This window comes from Rhipicephalus sanguineus, chromosome 9, assembly GCF_013339695.2.
Source record: "Rhipicephalus sanguineus isolate Rsan-2018 chromosome 9, BIME_Rsan_1.4, whole genome shotgun sequence".
NCBI lineage: Eukaryota > Metazoa > Arthropoda > Arachnida > Ixodida > Ixodidae > Rhipicephalus > Rhipicephalus sanguineus.
Genome location: NC_051184.2, coordinates 73,303,507 through 73,324,877, shown reverse-complemented (window position 1 = coordinate 73,324,877; position 21,371 = coordinate 73,303,507). Strand labels below are relative to the sequence as shown.

The window sequence follows — 21,371 nt, the reverse complement described above, 5'->3', positions numbered from 1 at the left end:
CAATGATCTAATGCACGCATCCGAATTTTATATATAACATGTCCCAGGCAAAGAAAGTTAAATTTCCAGTTGGATTATTGAGCCGGAAATCTTTCCAGCTGGAAAGACGTAAGGTTCGATAATCCAGCTCGAAGTAGATTAATATCCAGTCGGAATTTCCCAGCTGTTTCCAGCTGGAATTCGGTCATATTCTAGCTGTATACCAACAGACTTCGAGCTGAATTATATGGCTATATAGTCGAATTACCATACCAGAAGTCTTTTCAGCTGGAAAGGTTCAATGCTACAGCTTGAAATAGAACTTTTTCATCTGGGGTATGACGTCATACTACTGGAGAGACACCACAATACGCCGACACAAGCGCCGCCGCGGTCATTGCACTCCCGAAGCATCTGCTGCAACAATTGTTGCAGCCGCACTAAAGCCGTGCCGACACCTCCTGCGCGTGCGGCACACTCTTTCCTCCTCTCCCTCTACCCGTCTCCAGTGCCCCAACGCTGACGCCTTCTCTACCCTACCCCTCTTCATTGCTGCTGCGCAATCGCCACGCGTAGGGGGAACGTGTACGGTGTGGCAATGGCGCACGTTCCCCCTGGCCAAGCGCCATGTCCCCAGTACGAACGTAAAGCGTGTGTTTTGCCGTCGAGCCGACTTCCACCGCAGATGCGAAGTCAGCACCATGCATGGCGTCGTGGCTTAAAGGGTCCATGAACCACCTCCGATAATTTTTGTTAACATTTTCAAGTAAACGCGCGCATCGAGTTCAGAATGTCATCACGATCAACAATGCCAAACGCGGCAGCGCTACGAGCCGCGAGCGCGCCACAAATTCCAAGAAACAATTCCCTTCTCCTCTCCGGGCCTTTCGGTATCCCCAGCGTCGGTAGTGACGTCATCACTCGCGTCTGGTCATGTCATCCACAAATCTGTTTATCTGCTCGCAGGCACGCGCCGTCGCCTCTCTTCTCCCTCGCAAGCCGAGGAGGAGCGCTCGGCCAGGAGGAGAGACCAGCCGGTGAACGGAGCGTAGCGAAGGAAAGAGGGAAGAGAGCGAGGGCCGTTTTTGGAACATCAAACGCGTGCAATTCCACTATTGCGGCACCAGTTCGCAATATTCTCGCGGCTGTGTGCTTGCTGCATACGCGTGCACAACTGCAACACCACAACTAAATTTTGACCTTTGGACTTACACAAGGTATTGAAGGCGAGATAACTTATGTAACTGGTTTATGCGGACGCACACGCATCACCTACAAAATATCAACGACTAATATAGCCTAGAACATAGCTAAAATCAATTTTAATGTGTGCGTCGTGCAACTGCAAGCGAAACGGACATCGGCACCAACTTGTTTTTAAAGTAAACAACCACCAACCACCTGCATCACGAGTTTGTGTTGGCTGCCATGCTCCTTGCGAGCGTTCTCTCCAAGCAGACCTTTTCAACGGAAATAAGAAACACCTCCATTATCGACTTGCACGCAGTGTGTCGGAACGGAACGAAAACCGAAAACGAAAAACAAAAATTTGGGTCAGGCTCGAAGCTGGTGGTCTGCAATCTCCAACTCTCCTCCCTCCTCCAGTCGCCTCCGATAAGCTATGCTATACACGCCCTCCTCGTTTCGCTCCTCTTAACCCTCACATCACTGCTCTTCAACTTCACTTCCCATTCCCATTCCGGTATATAGCATACTATACATAGTTATGCAATGTTTTACATTCTCCCCTCTTCCATTCCCTCACCTATCTTCCTCCTCACCTTCACAAAACTCCTCCTCACCCTCACTTTATTATCCGGCCCCTTGATACACTATACTATATATGGCTATACCGTGTTATACCCTCTGCCCTCCTTCTTTCCTCCTGACGTTCACTTCTCTTTCCCTAACCCTTGATATACTATACTATACATATGTTCCACCCTCTCTCTTCCTCCTCATCTCAATTCCTTGTACCTTTTCACACTATCTATCTATCTATCTATCTATCTATCTATCTATCTATCTATCTATCTATCTATCTATCTATCTATCTATCTATCTATCTATCTATCTATCTATCTATCTATCTATCCATCTATCTATCTATCTATCTATCCATCTATCCATCCATCCATCTATCTATCTATCTATCTATCTATCTATCTATCTATCTATCTATCTATCTATCTATCTATCTATCTATCTATCTATCTATCTATCTATCTATCTATCTATCTATCTATCTATCTATTCATACAGGTGTGTATTGTCACGTGGTCGTCACGTTCACGAAGGCAGCAGTCGGCGTCTTCAAGACTAAACTTTTTATTTGAGCGAACTTGTGCCCGGTAAATGAAAATACAACGCGCAAGCGATTCACACTGTAAACTGACAGCGGCGGGAACAGTCGTTGGCTGTCGAGAAATCTGATCATCGACGCAACGCGTCGTCTTTTGTACAGTAGCCATCGAACCTTCCAGCGTTGTCGCTGGTCCTCGCGTAAGCTCTCGAATAAACTTAGCTATACGCGTCCTGCGTGTAATATTAACAGAATGGGCTCAAACAATCGCGAAGCTTCTAAAACATTGCGGCGCGTTCTGCACCGAGCGTTTCCAACAGTCTTTACGGGTCAAACCTGAATAGAGCGAATTTGGGCATGTTGGTAACTTGGTGTAGCGTAGTGAAACACACTATGCGTTGTGCGTGTGTTTCCTTCTTGGGTCCCCGTCGTAGTTTCGCGCTGTGTGTTTCACTATCAAAACTGACCACATCAAAAGAAAGCGATGAACACGCGTGGCAATGTTTTGTTCCCGTAATCCGGAGCTCCTGTGACCCCAACTCACCCCACCTTGCAGGTAATCTACGGCAGATACAACGGGTTCACTCAGGCTATGCGGCTGGTTAACTCTTGTGCGTTGTCTTGCCGCCCACCTAGTCTACACAACACACCACAAAGTTTCGGAGACGCCCGGAAGCGACATACGGCGCGACACATCTGGCTCATCACTAGAGACCGGATTTTAGGCAAATGGCTATTCTATTCCTTGGCCTCATATCGTCCGACTTCAGGGACATAGCCAGGGAGGGGGGGGGGGGGGATTTGGGTGGGTTCAGCGTCCCCCCCCCCGAAAATTTTCAGGTTTGCTTGCGGATATTACACGCGCACATACAAACGCACACAGGAACATACATAAGGTATGGTTGAACCCCCCCCCCCCCCGACAAATATTTCTGGCTACGCCCCTGTCCCACTTTGATATATGAGCATGAATTAGAGGTTCAGAAGGGTTTTTGTAGTGCTTTTATAGTGACTATAAATGCCTATTTTCAAAATCGGGGCCTATATGAACAATATTTAGCCTCAAGTTTCACTTTTGAGTGAAGTTCGAGATCGTTATTCACGTTACCGGAAAACATTGGCTATTCGAAACTCTGTTCAATCTAGTCCTGTAGTTTAGCCAACTTCCTAAAAACAACCGCTAGCAGCAGTGAAATGGGACGCGCCGGCCAGCATACGCCGCCGCGCTGACATGGCGCGAGCGGTTGTCGAATGCGAAACAAAGGAAGAAAGAAAAACTTGGTGTGCACGCGGTTTTGTTTGTAATCTACTTTTTAAGGTCCTCACCGACACTGGAGAAATCATTCATACGCGATTCGACCCGGCCAACACGAGGCATCACTCCATTCTGGTGTTTTAGCAGTCTGGCTACCTGCTCCTGTGCTGCCCTTCTCAGCCATGCAGAAAAGAAAGATACCCACGAGTGTGTTGATTCGACAGTGGACACTTGACTCTGCTACAGAATAAAAGAACAGACCGAGTACAGAATAAAAGGTCACAATTACACGGTAATGTTCAACTGTTGGCGCCTTTGTGCCATCATAAACAATAGCATTTCTTGCTTTCGTGTTGTAGATACAGGTCGCACCCGTCTTTGTTTTGAAGTTATTTAGGCCTGTGTAAAAATTTATTCTGCCTATATTTACGACGTTTGAGGTCTAACAATCTGTTTTGCCTGCTTATTTTTTGCGCCTAAAACGCGCTTTTTTAATGCCTAAACATCCGGCTCATCACCCTCCCGTCGACGCTGTTCATCGTCAAGCCAGCGCACAGACACGTTCGCTGTGGCATTGAGTGCGACCTCAGCGCGTGCCTATCCATTTCGCATGTAATTGTAATTCGAGTGTTCTCCCCAGCATGGGGCCCGTCCACTGACCAGGAGTGCTATTCTGGACACTTTCGAATTCCGCCATGTTGTCAAAATCCGCCATTGGCAAACTCTCACTGGCCCAGGGGGCTGCCACGGCCTCTCCGAGTGGCTTAAAATGTAGCCATCACAAAATTTGACACTATGGCGGAGTTTGGCAGTGTCCAGGATAGCACCTCAAAGCTAAGTAGCTCTTACTGGACGGCCCAGAGTCGCTGACATCGGCCGCAAGGGGCACGAAGAAAGTGAGACGAGAGCACGCGTCCACCCTTTAGTGCGGCGGCCATGGTCCGCCCACTCATGGCGGAGAGAGACGCACTAAAGGCCTGAACCAACACCCTCTAGAGGGTGTTGGGCTACGCGAAGCTGCGCACCCTCTCTCCATAGGGAGAGAGCGCGGCGCCGCGTCAAAAAGTGACGCGCTGCAACGCGTTAACAGGGAGACGCGCGCGTCGAGTTCGCATCTTGTGCGGCCACGCCTCAACTTTGCTTCTTCTATCCGCCAGGCCGCGCGTTCTGGCGCTGCACTCGCGCTGCGAAACTCTGCCCTCACGGCGATATACTTCGAGTAGTAGTCTTGCACATTGATGTGCAGCGGATCGTGTTTCGCCTTTCGGGCAAAACAGACTTTTCTTGCTTATCCCGTAAATTGCACTCAAAGAATACAATGTCACTATAGTACCGATATTTACTAAATGAACTCGCGTAGTTAAAAACCAAACGCAGTACGTGTTACAGCGCAAACAAAGAAGACGCTTAGAGCTGTGCTCCCAACACAGGGCAGCAGTAAGAGCGTCTTTTCGTATCCCGAACTTCTCCTCCGCCTCATCATATGATAGAGGAAGAGGAACGCAACGCTGAGTTCTTTTATATTAATTGTTCGCACTGTTTTTGCATATATCGTATCATATTGCAGCGCGTTGCACAAAGCACGGAGTCAAAGGTTCGATTCCGAGCAGCGACCGGACACAATCCCAAAACAAGCCGGGATGAATGCAAATAACGCCTATGCATTGTCTTCACATGTGCCAGTTCAATATTAAAGGGACACTAAAGGCGAATAACAGTTTATGTCAGAGTTAAAGGTCAATGCTTGAGAACATCTAAAACGTCATTATTATATGCAGCAGCGCTTTAGTAATCGAAAAGTTAGGGTAAATGTAGGACGCTATTAGCGCCACCAGTGGGACAGTCTGGAACACAAGCCCGATGACGTAGTAAGGCCTCAGCACAATTAATCAAAAGTACTCAAACTAAACATGACAGAAACGAACCTTTCAGTGCGTTAAAAGACAGAGTAATAAAATGCATCTGGTGCCCTTCCGTCTGATTCACGCAAAAAAGAACTTTTTGACGTTGCCCTTGAGAACGACGCAAGTTCACTTTTCACCGGGCTGTGCTCCGCTAAAGTAGGGTCAGCTAAAGCCCCTTGCTCCGTTGCGCCGCAGCGCCGGCTGTCGGGGCTGTAAAGCGAATAAATGGCGGGCATGGCTACGTCAGAAGGCCGTTATTGGAGGCGGGTGGTTTGAATTACGCTAACTGTATGGTGACCACAGAAACGCAATTTTCTTTTTAAATAAGCATTTCCTTGGCACGAGACAAGCACTAAAAGGTTTCCGGAACGCTATTTCAGCAATACACCTGGACTAATTATTTGCATTTAGTGTCCCTTTAAACCGGAGCCATCCCCCTTATGAACAACACTTTTCCGGGACGTTCAACCTCAACATTTTGTTACTCGCCGCGATGGTCTAGTGGTTACGGTGCTCGATTACTTACCCGAAGGTCACAGGATCGAATCCCGGCTGTGGCGGCCGCATTTGTATGGAGGCGAAATGCTAGAGGCCCGTGTACTTAGATTTGGGTGGAAGTTATAAATAACCCCAAGGGGTCTGAATTTCAGGAGCCTTTCACAACGGCGTCCCTCATAGAGTGGTTTTGGGACGCGAAACCCCAACTGTTATTATAATTATTTGCGCAGTGTGGTCTCGGTATATTTTGTCAAGTTAGTATATGAAGGACTCTGGTATAAATAACGTCACTCTGTAAATATCAATCTGTGAAAACCAACGAGCGTTACGGGTTATTGACGTTTAAATTGTCTTTCAAGTCTAGGGAGCAATTACAGCAAGATTTAATTCGCTCGCACTTCATTCGCAGGATAACAATTAGGAAGAAAAAGAAACAAACAAGGAGCTGTGTGTGCGGGATGTGGGGGGGGGGGGGGGGAGCTAAGAAGGCGTCATTACGGCTTCGCTCATAATCATATCGTGATTTTGGGACGTAAATCTCCAACAATTATTATTATCAAACATCGTGTTATTCGCATTGTTCACTTGGAGCCGAATAATATATCAGATTCGACACGAACGTGCAACGACATTTCGGTGACATTTCAACGACTTTGTTTAAATCGAATAGATATCGAGTATGCACTTGTGTGACACGTACTGTACGTCACGTGCGGCGCGTCCGTGTGCGAAACGCACACGTTTTCACACGTAGCACTTTACTACAAATCCACGTGTATATGTGTATTTAATAATAATATTTGGGGTTTTACGTCCCAAAACCACTATATGATTATGAGAGACGCCGTAGTGGAGGGCTCCGGAAATTTCGACCATCCGGTGTTCTTTAACGTGCACCTAAATCTAAGTACACGGGCCTCTACCATTTCGCCTCCATCGAAATGCGACCGCCGCGGCCGGGATCGAACCCGCGACCTTCGGGTCAGCAGCCGAGCACCGTAACCGCTATTCGCAATGCCCATAGACTGTCGCGCCGCCAAGCGGAATTCAGGAGCGTCCTCTCGAGGAGGGTTAGTAGACGACAAAATGGCAACACTACGCAGTCGCTCCCTTGTTCGGCTGCGCTAGCCTCAGTGTTAACGCGTTGGCGAGAAAGGAACACTACGACTTTGCATGTTCCCTGCATCGGAGAACAAACCGGGCCCTCCGTGACACGAGAAATCTGATTCGTTCTTGCGAGACGCGAAGTTTTCGTGAATACGTGGCAACTCGCGCTTTCAATGCTAGCCCAGAGCGTACACATACTATCAGCTTCGCGAAGCTTTCTGTAGCCACGTAGGTTAGGTAAATGTTATCGTCTGACATATTCAGTTGAAGCTCACCCTGTTTTACTTGCATATAGCATTTGGTCAGTGTTTCTTGTAGTGCATGAGTCCCATAACACTGTACGCGGGAGGTGGCGCGGGCTCGCGATGTGCTCTCGTATAACTGAGCGATTTCGAGTTGGCGATACATTAAAATAGGGCCTCTATGGTTTGTCAGCAAAGCGCTGTTACGAATCGTGCGAGCGACGTTTCAATCATTCGAGGACGCGCCTGCTCGACGCCTTTCATGGAGCGAACGCTTTCCACGCCGTCCTTCGCCAGTGGGCCAGTGTGTTGAGTTTCATAGCATGTTTCATAGCCACCGCTGCGCCGCTTGTTTTTGTACGTTTGTTGATAGGTGGCAGCACACTGCAAGCGATTTGCTTGTTGACCGGTCTGAGAGCAAAATGTTCTCCGCGCCCAGACGTCTCTCTAATTGTAAACGTGGTGTCGTGGAGTGGTCGAAGTCGTTCGGCGGAGGAATCTCTTCAGATTGCTTTCAGCAGTGATGTTGAAGGAAACCATCTTGACGACGAGGATTTTTCACTGGACGTAGAAGGCTGTGGAAATACAGAGAGTGACAGCGTGGATGTACGATCAACGGCTTGACGCAAGGTGCCCTTCACGTCCCCCCGTGCGTTAATGTTCTTTGACGCTCGTAAGTCACTTTTATTGTATTTAATGTATAATATCCTTGAGCGAGATCAAAATAAAAGCATAGTTCCTCGTGTGCACTGCATGTATCACACTTATTGTGGATATTATGAAGCGCCGCATGCCGCCAACAGGCTCGAGCTCGACCGCGAAGCGAAATAGTTAGAGCGATGGAACGTGCAGTCACGGCCACAATGCACGCCTCTGGGCTAACTTCTTCGACGTTGCGAAAAGCATACGTGTGCATTCTTTTCTATATTCATGTTTCGATCGTGCTGATCGAACCTGCAACATGCGAGTGAAGTGAATTGCACACGGTTAGACTCTCAGCATGGCTGACAACGGCGTATTATGTTTGCAAACCATCACCACGTTAAACGTGTGGTCCCGTGCAGCAGCGATGGCGCTACTCGCTGGCGGCCTACTACTGCCACAAAGCCGTCAGCACGCTCGGTACGTACTACCGTGGAGTGCCGTTCAGCTCATACGTCAATTCTAGTTCATGCAGTTTTATGTAGCACGCACAGGATTTCGCAAAGCATCGTTATGCACGGTAACGGAGCTGAAACATAACCTTTCACACCGCAGCAAATAATTAGATGGCGAGTACTTAGCACTTTCCATGGTTTGGGCAGGTATTTTAGCCTCATATCCATTTCAGCGCAGCTCATGACTTCATCCGGTGAAAGTGGCAGGGGCCGTACGTCCGCAAGTCCCATCTGTTCCTATGCTAACAAACTGGTTGACCCTCCTCCCGGCGCCATCTTGAAAAGCACGGTGCGCCACCTATAGTTCGTGGGCATTGCGAATACCACCGCGGCGGATATATGTGTATTTTTGTATTGATCTATTATGTATGGTTTACGTACCCTACCGTGCAACTGAGCCCATGTAGAAACAGCTTTCCGTGTCATCGTCTTAACCGTATTTTCACAGCGGACCTGTTAAGCTTTTCGTTATGCCGCGTGGCGTTACCTGAAAACTATCATAATCATGAAACGGCACGCGTACTCATCGTCCTCTTCTTTATCTTCTGCAGACTGACTCGCTCCCAGAAAACGTGCGCCGATTTGTCCGGCGTTGGATGCAATAACTTGATGGTGGAGAGAACGAATACAGAGAGAGAGAGAGAAAGAAATGCACAGAAAGACAGAGGAAGAGAGAAATAGAAAGAAAGGGAAGAAAGAGAGAAAAATATAGAAGGCCAGAGAACGAGTACAGAGCGAGAAAGAAAGAAAGAAAGAAGAAAGAAAGAAAGAAAGAAAGAAAGAAAGAAAGAAAGAAAGAAAGAAAGAAAGAAAGGGAGAACAGAGGGGAAAAGATAGAAAGACAGAGAAAAGAATAGGCAAAGAAAGCGATAGAAAGGAGGCATACAAAAAGCGATAGAAAGAAAGAGATAGCAAGTACACCCATTTATAGTATAGTATAGCAAGGGGTAGGAAAGGGAAGTGATGGTGAGGAGGAAAGAAAGGAGGCGAGAGCGTAAAGCACAGCATAGTCTTGTAGGGTATAGTATAAGCAAAGGTGGGAAAGGGCAGTGAGGGCGACCAGGAGGACAACGCCACCAGCTACGCCATTTCCTCAGTCTTTGCACCACTAGTGTGTGTAGCTACCCCAAATTTTTTGTAATGACTTTTATTCATTCATTCCGTCCCTCCGTATAATGAACGCTCAAAGCAAAACGTGAAGAAGTATGACCCCAAAGCTCTGCGTTGTGTATTTCGTAACGTCTCAATTTTTTTATGACTGCACACCAATGTAACTTACATTAAATATGTTGAATGAGCTCTTGCTGAGGATGTTGTGTCTTGAGGTAATATGTTGTCACCCATGGAACCTTTACCAGTAACATGGTCTTTTAGTTGCTTTGAGGGCACATATTTGTGAACGCAACAGCACAGTAAAGAAAGTGAAGCATGGTGCATAGGTTGTATTAATCCATTCGATCTTAATTTTCGTATAATTTACACTCCGTACCAGTACGTAACTAGTCATTTGCTTTTTTTTTTCTTGGAGACCCAGACGTTCACACGGAGGGTCATTGCCGTTTTAATTGAATGATCGGTGTATAAATTAAGTGACGTTGCCGATTCATTCGTAAAAGCTTCTTCGAAAAGTTCCCGGCTGCTGCGCACGTTGTCGACACGTTCGTATCATCGTGCGGCCGCGGTAAAAACCCGGAGTCGTCTTCACGCGCACTCCCAGGAAACCTGATGCGCGCGCGGCCGCACCGCTGGATGTCATGCGATGCGCTCGCGAAGGCACACCGCCGGTGCGCATCCGCCGCATTTACTACTACGTCAGAGATTATCACGGGACTACTGTAACGCTTGGCTTCAACTTTAACGAACCGAACAGCAAAGTCATCTCTGCCGAAAAGCGCGCAGCAGCCCGCAATAAGCGTGCGTGCGTGCGCATATGAATGGATACCGAAACCTGCACATGCGCTACTCACCCCACAGGCGTTCGGCTCCCCGGTGCGACCAAGTATCCAGGACAACGGCCATGGTGATGACGGTGGGACTTTGCAGTTAGCCGGCCGGCTTAAGTGTTGGGGGGCGTTGTGTTTCAAGAGTGGATCTACGGGATTGCCGCGCGCAAGGTCTGCGATCGCTTGCGCCAGCGTGTGCGAACAGCGCGCGCACGAGAAACAACGCCCCTTACGACGGCCGCGCCCCTGTGCGGACGAAGCTGGAACATTGCGACGCTTGGTATTCTCGAAACGCTACAAGGCGGCGCTACACGTTGCACGGCCTCGGAGATTGCCGTAACGTTGACGTTTCGGAAGCACAGGTACAGTACACTGTAGCACAGGGTTTAAAAAAGAAACGATTCTCAGAGGACGATTGCGTGTAGCTCTTGCTAATGTGCTAACAATATATAAAGGCAAATCAGTTCGCCACTTTTAGAGTTCTTCAATGCATGATCGAAGGAGAACTCGTACCGTCAACAATCACTTTAAGGCAGCGATAACTGGGGTGCGGATTTGGACACAGGAGCACATACAGTTAGTACAGTCTGTGCTAATTCTATGCGGGAGCCTATGTAACCTTTCCCCCATGCTTTTATTCGTACTTGGCGAATTAAAACCCATCATTTGGCAGAGACACATTTGCGATACCTGGTTTTCCTGATAAGAAATTCTGGTGGCAGTTTGCTCACACAAATTTTTAATGAGAACAGTTGAGCCTCGTTATAGCGAACTGAGCAAATTATTCGTTATAAAGAGCTTAATCCGAACTTTGGTTACATGATCATGCTTCATTTCAGTTACAGTTGTTCTCTTTACAACGAAACCGAAAGCTTGACAGCCGCCGCGACATAGGCGATAACGAAGATATATTTGGTCCGCGCGAGGTTCAAAACTCGAAAGCTGACAATAATGAATGAATGAACAACATTATTAGCAAAATAAAAATTAAAAGACAGTTCAGAACCACGCACCCTTTTTTAATGTGGTTGTGACAGTAAGCATTTGGTTAGAAAAAATAACAACAGCGACAGCGGAGACGACGGTAAACTTATTGAACCATCGATAAGCAGTGCGAACATGGCCAAGAGGCTGAGAAGCTTCTTTCAGAAACTACCGACGACCGAAACTGCTGAAATAGAAAAGTCTCTCTCATACATGGACACTGTGGAAAACTTCATTCTGCGCATTGCTGTGAAAAGCCACCCGACGAAAACTACAGCCTTCTTCGAATAAATGCGAACGCAGGCCTGTTTCATTACGACTACAACAATTACAATGTACCAGAACATCAACATATTTCACCTGCTGATGTTCCGGTACATTTAGTTTGACTTCCCACAAGGAGACCGGTAAGACTGACCCTTGTTCAGAATGGGCGTGAAGCTCAGCATAATGCGTTTTTGCGTCTAGGATATTTTGTGCAAGCCAGACCGCCGATATAACGATACTAATTTATGGTCCCGATGCTACCTCCTTATAACGAGGTTCGACTGCATTTCTTTATTTCAGTGCCAGCTTTCAATCTCAAATACTATCTCATGTCATGGATAAACAAACTCAAAGGCTATAATGCATTCTCAAGTTACGGGCGCCGAAAGCTGCGCTGCCGAAAACAGCTTATGCGCGATGTGTTTATGAATATATTTGAACCTTTTCATGGCCACCTGTTCCCTAATCAGTAATCGCCGTCAGTCTTGCGTGCCTGAGCAAGCCGATCTGCTTTTTTCCCGCTTAATTCTCCCCGCTCCATTTCAGTGAAGCTTGTACGCGAACCCCACAAGCGTTTACTCTTTTTTCTAAATATTGCTCCGCAAGCGTCGATAAAGCTGCCCCTAAAATATTTTTCTTGCACAGGGAGCCTTTCACGTGGGGGGCTGGGGATCGGCGGGGGTGGTGGATTGCTGACTGTCCGCCTACGATACGTGGGAGGTACTGGGTTCGATTTCCAGTTCCGCAGACACCCACAGGTTATATTAACGGGGAGAAAGGTACTCGACCTGGCACTCGGCGTTGTCGAGAGATTTCCTCTTCTTCCTCTTTTCTTTCAATCCACTTCCCTCCCCCTAAGGTGTTGCGCCGTGCTCCCCCAAGCTACCCCCTAGCTGCGGAAATAAGTCTTTCCTCATATCATTATTGCTGCGAACGAGAGTTTATGGTTACTAAAAAAAAAATGTCGGCGCAAACCTGAAATCGTTCATTATCATCAGTGATTGTGTGGTAGCTGAGTGGGCTCATCATCAACCTATATTTTAAGTTCTCTGATAACGGTGATATGGCATCACATTCCTCTATTGTTCTATTATGCTGTTTCGATGGTCTTCTGTCCTATCTTCTATTATGTTGTCGTCTACTGTTCAGTTAGTTTACACCAACTATTAAAATTTAACGTTTTCCGATCGAAGGTTTATGTTCTTGAAAGTTTACACTTTCAGACTCTCATTTGTGTTGAAGCATTATGCACATTTTCTGTTTACGCTTGAATGAACACGAACTAATATCAGTGAAAAAGCTCCACCCCCATAGCATTGCCCATGAAGACGAACATTACTGCCTGCAAGCTTATTTTTCATGAGTGCAAAGCATTTATATCAAAAGGTCCGACCAGAAGAGCATTCGCCTCCACTGTGACATCTTGACAATAACTTTTACATGTTATGCTGCACATGAAATGTTTATTAGTCTAGACGTTTTGCAGGCCCGAGATACAATACATAATGGAATAATCATATGGCCAAAAAAGCAGATTAGAAGTAACGGCACTATACATAACGATCATGCACTGCACCAGAATACAGATATAAGCGAAGGAAAATTCATTTACAAAATATTGAAAAGATTGCTTCAAAATTATTTAATAAAAAACAAAAGAATGCACACACATCTCTCATATGTACTCAAGATCCCTCGCACCCCCTGACAAAAAATTTGTGGCGTGAGAGAAGGACACAAGGCTATAAAAAACTTAAACGCAGTCTCTAAAACGTAGAAACAGATAAAAAATAGTAACGGAACATCAAGATAACTCAATTACATGAAACTACTGGAAACTACACAATTTGTTAAAAGACGTCACAATTTTACATGATGATCGCAGGGGTGTTGTGAAGCCACAAAGGTCATGCCTTCCAATTGGATTACAGGAACAAGTGTTTTTCACCCTCGCCCTCCCCCTCTATGATCGCGCACAGAATGACAGAACGCTGAGCCGAGGGATTCATGATAAAAGATGGTAGGCACGCAAACACGGGCACAGGAGAGAAGTTAGGACAGCAATAATGCCGACTGACGACTGAAAAGGCGCACAGCAGCAGAAACGAAAGTGGACAGAAATACTCACCTGCGCATGCCCAGGCACCAGAAAGGTGTCGCCTCTTGCCTGGGCATGTGCAGATAAGAATTTGTGTCTACTTTCTTTTCTGCCACTGCCAACTTTCCAGTTGTTAGTAGGCGTTTGTGTTGTCCTGACTTTTCTCTTGTGTCCGGTGTTTGCACGCCTACCGTCTTTTATCATAGTTGAGCACGCTTCCTTCACTCGACAAAGACAACTTTTACTTCCTGGTGTTCCAACTGGTAGTGTTTCTCCAGAAGGTGCTTCATGAATGTTGAATATAAGCACTTGTCACACTTGAAAGGCTTCTTGCCAGTGTGGATAAACATGTGCTTATGCAGCTGATACTCCCTCGCAAATCTCTCCGGGCACTGGTTGCACTTGAAGCATTTCCGAGTGTGGAACTTCTCGTGTTCGATCAGCGATCTCGGGTAATACGTGGTGAACGGGCAAAAACTGCAGTACAGGAGAGGTTTTCCTTGGCGGTTATATCGTCCGCGTTTCTGGTCGGGCGACTTCATGGCGGGCCCTTCCTTGAGCTCCATCTGCATGAAGTCCTCGATCGACGCTTGTGGAGCTGCTCCTTCCTCGTCGTCAGGTACTTCGGGTTCTTCCTGCTTCTCTGTGTGAAAGTATTCATGCCGTGCGTCTTGCGACGTGTCTGTGCTCTGCTCCCACTCGGCTGGCAGTGGCTTTGAATGTGCGCGCATCTCGGAGTCGTCGGCAATCGGCAACACATCTGGAGAGCAAGCAATAGAGTATTAGTAGATACATTCCTTTCGACAGAGTGAAAAGTTACACTGAGCAGCACAAGGGTCTCAATTCAGGCAGTGGTGCATCCTATCGAAACCAACTTCAATTCAACATTCAAACAAAAACAGATATGTATTATTATTTTAGAAAAATTACCAATGCAACCCACAACACCTCGACAAATATGTGCACACAAACACACACCACAAATTCCATAAATTAATCGAATATCCGAAAGACAAAAAGGGTTACAGGAGGTACGTTTATCTTTCACATTCGAGTACGAAGTCTCAATTCATGGAGAACAAATCGTGCAAGACAGTGTACTTTAAAGGGGTACTGACACAAAATTTCGCGGCCGAGATAGCCTGCTGGATCGATTCCCGTGTACGTGCGTGTACCATCTGCAAAATATGGACAGCGAATAAAGCTTGGAAGGTATTTTATATGAATATTGAAGTTCACGAGCGCGATCCAGCATTATAGGCCGCACCTGATGCATTGACGCCCTCGGAGGTGACCCGAGGTGACCCCCCTACTTCCCCTACATAACCGTTGCAGCCGGTACAAGTTATGATGACGTCGTAGCCGCCATTTCTGTTTTGACACGCTTCCCGACGAATCGCTCCTCGCCAGCGGGTCAAACTTGAAGTGATTCGCCACGTCGAAAATTTCTTCCATCCCCGCCGCAAGAAAATCGTCGCCATCAGACGACGATGAGCCCGGCTAGGGGCCCGGCGACGACATACCGCGCGGAAATGCGTCACTGTTCTGTGTGCTCACGTGACCGAGCGTATCACCTGCTAGGTGGTGATAGTTGCACCCGGCGGCTTGTCGTTTTCGGAGCTTCAAACCGAAACTGAGGCTGTGTCGGTAATGAGGAGCTTGTAATTAATTATCTGTAGCACGCTGCAGCAAACGATGTGCCGTGTTATGACTAACAGGCCCCCAGCAACACATTGCAGCAAGAAAACGCGGGGCGAAAATTTTTGTGTCAGGGCTCCTTTAATGTTTCAAATAACACAGCACTGTAACAATAATTTATGAGCACTACGTATTACATCATAAGAAGCACCTCAAGTCTGTTGCGAGTAGCACAAGGCACAACTTTTCACAGTCCAAATGCGCCTTGCCCAAACAGTTGTTCACAGCCCTCTCACCAGCAACATAAAAAACGAGCACCACAGTGCTGATGCTGCATCGTATACATGTATCTGCGACACCTACTAACAGCAACAAGCATTTTGGTTCTCAACTGCACAAGTGAGGTCATCCACTATTCAATGTGAAACCACTTTGCTAGGAAGTCTGTGCCCAAAGACCAGCCCTATTTTAAGGTCTTTTAGCCTAAAATGTACAGCTTCATACATCTAGCAGGGATCTGACAGCATTCACATTCAGTGCTATTCGACCAGCCAACATTTAGAAGAACAGAAAGTTGGGCAAGTTTGTACTGATCCATAAAGGTACTTGGAAGCATTCTTGATGCAATAATAATAATAATATCTGGGGTTTAACGTCCCAAAACCACGATATGATTATGAGAGACGCCGTAGTGGAAGGCTCCGGAAATTTCGACCACCTGGGGTTCTTTAACGTGCACCTAGATCTAAGTACACGGGCCTCAAACATTTTCGCCACCATCGAAAATGCAGCCGCCGCGGCCGGGATTCGATCCCGCGACCTCTGGGCATTCTTGATGCAGCACTAAAAGAGAGACTAAGAAGGAACATTCACACAGGACGAATGCTGACTCGCAACTAACTCGCAAATGCAAGGTCACTCGAGAGGTAAAAGCCTTCCATACCAAAAGAATGGGTGACGCATGCGTCAGTCAGGCATTGTCACTGACGGAAAAGGAGCTTTCTTTTCTGCTGAGCACATGTTCTTTGAAGTAATGCTTACGTTAGTGACTAGATTACCCCCCTGTTTTTTTGTTTTTTGCTTTTGCACACAGTTTTACTTGTCTTTTTTTGTTCTTCTTGTTTTCTTGGATGATCTTTTCAAATAAATTTTTCAGTCGCGAGTCAGCGTTCGTCCTGTGTGTGTTCCTTCTTAGTCTCTGTCTTTTAGTGCTGCATCAAAAATGCATTTGTACCAACTAGCCCATCTTTTTATCCTGGTACTTGGAAGCGCAAAACACACAAAATATGCGTGTCTTGTCTAGTTCTTCTTGTGTATTTTGTGTGTTTTGAACTTCCAAGTAGCACCTTCACGGATCAGTCAACGACGTGCATGCAGCTGTGGGTGACAGCCATTCAACCGAATCTTGTGTCAGTTTCTAATAGCCTTTCCCAACTGCACTGATTACATTAAGGCGCTTGTGCAGAATAGTACTACAGCGTTCATTATAAATCCCACTTCGAATAAACACTCAAACAAAATAAATAGTTCTTTCAATCTTGACAAGGTGTTTCAACTAGCCTTTCAAAACTCAGTTTTGATATTCTTCTTCGCCGCTGACATATCCACTAGAACAACTAAACTGAGTATTGTACATTTAATGTTGTACGTGAAAGGTTTATTGCCCAAATAATTTGCAGGCTCCATGGACAATGTACATTAGACAGATGCCGAGTAATCACACGACAGAAAAAGGCAAATATTAAAAATAATGCACATCATATCAGAATAAAGAAAGGCTAAAAATGAGTGAAGGTCATTCTGCCTTCAAAAATAACGAAAAACAGAATTGATTCAAAAAGTACTTAACAGCAAACAAAAAAGTATGCACACACATATTACGAATGGCTTTACCAGCCAGGAATCCCTTTCAGCCTTCCAACGAAATTGTAAGACTACAAAAGAACATAAGGCAATGGAAAACTGAAGTTCCACCTTCAAAACAATGCAAGAAATGAAGAGTAACAGAACACTAGGGTAATTCAATTACATTTGTAAAATTACAATTGTAAAAAGAAAGTTCATTATTAAAAGATGTAACAGTTAACGCATGATCATCATTCAACACTGTGGTGTCAAAAACCTTCAAAACAATGCAAGAATTGAAGAGTAACAGAATACTAGGGTAATTCAATTACATTTGTAAAATTACAAGTGTAAAAAAAAAGTTCATTATTAAAAGATGTAACAGTTAACGCATGATCATCATTCAACACTGTGGTGTCAAAAAGGTCATCCCTTCCGAGTGGCTTACGGGAAGTTGAAGTGTTCTTCAACCCCACCCTGGGCTCAACAGTCAAACTCGGCTTCTTCACTAGACATAGACAAGACACAGTTCGGTGTGCTCTGTCAACATGTGCCTCTCCAAGATGTACTCCCTCATTGTCGAGTATGAACACTTGTCACATTTGAAGGTCTTTTTGCCATCGCCAGTGTGGATTGACATGTGCTTACTTAAATTAGATTTTTTCGAAAATGCCTCTGGACACTGGTCACACTTGAAGAACTTGTAACGGTGGGTGCCCATGTGGTCGTGCATCAGACTAGGGTCTTCCGTGGTGTAAGGGCACAGATTGCAGCGCATGAGAAAAGCACCATCTTCTGGCTCGGGGTGAACAGGACTACCTTCGTTTTCTCGATGGCCGTGTTCCCTGACGGTTGACTGAACGACACATCTATTCTCGAGTTCTGGGCATGTGACGGCCTGAATCGACGCTTCCCAAGGTGTTCCTGCCACCACAACAGGCGCTTTGGGTTCATCGTGCTCCACTACCAAAAGGTATTCTTCGTGCCCTGGAACCTGCAAGACGTCCGTGTTCAGGACCCATTCAGCTGGTGGTGGGTTTGATAACGCAGACATCCCGTAGCCATCAGGAATCTGCAACACCACTGTAAAGCAAGCAGTAGTCTATGATTAGACACATTCCTTTCAACAGCCGTGAAAAGTTATACTAAGCAACACAGGGGTCTCAAGTCAGGCACTGGTGCTTCCTATAAAAACCAACATCAACTCAATAAACATACCACAGAATAACAAAAACAACAAAAAATGACCGATGCAACCCACAACATATCAAGACCAATATGTGCGCACACGCACCGTAAGTATTGTAAACTCGGACTGGCACTGTTTGCGAAGAGCCTGGACATCTCCGGGATGCATCAGGCTAGAAGTTTTCTTTGTGTCACAATGGTAAATTTTCTAGGGATGGGCGAATAGTAAATTTGAGGTTCGAAGCGAATAGTGATTTGGTCGAATAATTTCGAATCGAATAGTTCGAATAGTACTCACCACACATTATTGAGAAAAATTGAGCATTTTCTTCATGACCCTTGCACAGTATTTTTGAGAATTGGAACTAGGTATGAGTAAATGTCACTTTTTTGGTTCGAAATGAAGTGGAAGAAAACTTGAATGGTATCAAAATTTGAATAGCAGTAGGGTGCAAGTTATAAGTGGTACAATACGTTACAAGTTAAAAATTACTATACTTAGCGCATATAAGCCTATATAACACGCTGTTAAATTTAAAAAAATATGTACACTTAACCTTGAAGTGTCGCTTCGCGGCAGTGCAGATCTCTCCTGGAAGGGTGGTTTCACCGTACAGCAACCCAAAGCTGCAGTGAAACCACCTTTACAGGGGGTTATGTGCGGTCAAACATGTATATATTCGTTCATTTCGAATACTTCGAAATTTCGAATAATATAAATTCATATCGAAGCGAATTCGAATACTTCAATATTCGTTCGAATATTCGAAACATCCGAATATTCGCCCATCCCTAAAATTTTCCACTGTAGCAGCCCGTAATGAGCCATTTCTTTCTCAGCATTACAAAGAAACGAGCTGAACATTGACAACTTTAGCTTTGATATGGTTTTATGCAACGGAGGAAATTGAAGCTGGCTGGAAGACAGATGTCAAGGTCAGTGCTGACTGTGCAGCAGTTGATCGTCTGTGTCACATTTATGCCCTACAGGTGAGCAAACTTTTATTGTAAAATGTTACACTGGTGAACGAGATTTGTTAGTGAAGGTTTTGTTTTAGATAAGTTTTTATTTTCTCAGCTGCATACACATTATAAGGCCAAGCCTTGCTCAATTCCAGCTGACACAAGCATCACAGACACATACGCCGTCATTCTCACGATGGCATAGCACCCCACCCAGGAAGCGCACAGTGATGGTGGTGCCAGATTTCTTTCTAGGTCCCTGTGGCAGCCACTGCACTGTAGACCCTCAAGGCAGACAGGGCCTACGTTGGCAGCGAGGCTTGCCTCCTAGCAGCATGGCAACATGACACTTCGAATTTTCCCCGTCTTCTTTGATAATGAACCATTTGAGAAATATTTACAGCAAAACGTTCCCCAGATGAAAGTCAACAGCATCGCATAAGTAAAATCAACAATGGGGCTTTGTGCGGCGCGCTTCACGGCAATAGCTCTGAAAATGAGTGAAAATGAAGTTCTCCTCAACATTTTGTCCCAATGCCCCTCCCCCAACTAGTCACAAAGTGACAAGTGATGGAATGCCTCCTCCTGCATTTCACAGATGTTGCAAGTGGCACCTTAGGAACAGAAACCTTCACGACACACTCCAACATAACCAGCCTGTCAAAGTAACAGTGGCATCTCCTTTGAGCACTGACACTATGACAATGGCACAAATAGTTTGCACGCACAATAGCACATGTCGCGCAATAGCAAATAGCACTAGAAAGTAGTTTCCATGCAAGAAGCACCACTGCAAAGTTTCTCTTGTCCTTTTGCTGCATTGTTCATTTGGGTAGCCTGTAAACAAAGAAATAACAAAATTTGTAAGGGTTTAATGATAATCATTTTTTATGAGTGCAACAGTAATTTAGGTGAAGTTTCTCCCTGTTCAACGATTGTCAAGCTCAATAACCTACAGAAAACTGCAAATTTTAACACCATCTGCCATAAACCGCAAGATCGGATCTTTTGATGCAGAAAGTACTTTATTGTAGTCATTTCGCTTCCATTGCAAAATAAAGTAACAACACATAATAAATACACTATGCACACAATACAAATACACAATAACACTGATTGATTTCCTTTAACAGAAATCAAGCAATACCCTACAACCTTCATACTTGTTAGGTAACCTCATATCTGGAAAACAAATATATAAGTGCAATGGGAACACACAGAATGCAGATGTACACTTTGAAGATAGGCCAAAGAAATGAAAAATGTGTGCAATAATTTAATGGAATGAATACCCACAAAAGTAGTCATACAAGGGTGACGAACAACAAGATCTGACAACAAGATCTGAGCATTCAGGCATAGGCACTATAGCCACGTCTACTAACATGGCGTGTTTTCCCAAGGTGTTTGCGCCTCATAAACTGTCCACATGTGCGGTTTGCCACCTGCCAATGTTAGGTGGACGGTGTAAAGTAAGCGAACAAAGATAAGGCCTGCACCATGTCGACACCTTGTCATTCGTTTCTGGTGTCACACTGTGGCTGTGCCACTGAATTCACGCTGCACAGTTTCTGAACTTCTTGGGCACTGCCGTAAACCGGTTCCGATTGGTGCTGGCGGATTGAATGGACCTAATATAGCAACTAACCTGGCAAATGTCCTTGTTATCGTAGCTCAACAGAAAGGTTCACTAGCAAACTTGTGCGCCTTCTTGAGGACATCTAAAACTGAGCCGGGAACTGCCTGATCACCAAGTATGAGTACCCTATCATCTTGAATGGGACACTATTCCTTGGAGCGTAGGCCTGGGTGCCCAGTGTTCTACAGTTGGTCCCCTGGTCCTCCTAAACAATTTTTCATCTGTGCTTTAAAAAAAACTTTCTTAGCCTGAATAAAGCTCCAGAATGTGAACAGTTGAGATACATTACTTTTATCTGTTTGTGGCATTTGAATTTCGCTGAAACTTTCCAATATTGCTTTTCCTGACCAGTAATTTTATAT

The 21,371-nt window shown here is 45.6% G+C and overlaps 1 protein-coding gene across 2 annotated transcripts in view; it reads right to left on the bottom strand.

Moving 5' to 3' along the window:
• LOC119405324 (protein disabled) overlaps nucleotides 1-10,576 on the bottom strand; it is a 108,454-nt gene extending 97,878 nt beyond the window's left edge. The window contains exon 1 of one of the 2 annotated variants that reach the window (XM_037672154.2): nucleotides 10,412-10,576. In XM_037672154.2, coding sequence (XP_037528082.1) covers nucleotides 10,412-10,463 — 52 coding nt within the window. In that variant the 5' untranslated portion in view covers nucleotides 10,464-10,576. The remainder of the gene's footprint in view (nucleotides 1-10,411) is intronic. The other variant, XM_037672152.2, reaches the window with a different exon arrangement.
• Between the last annotated feature and the right edge of the window lie 10,795 nt (nucleotides 10,577-21,371).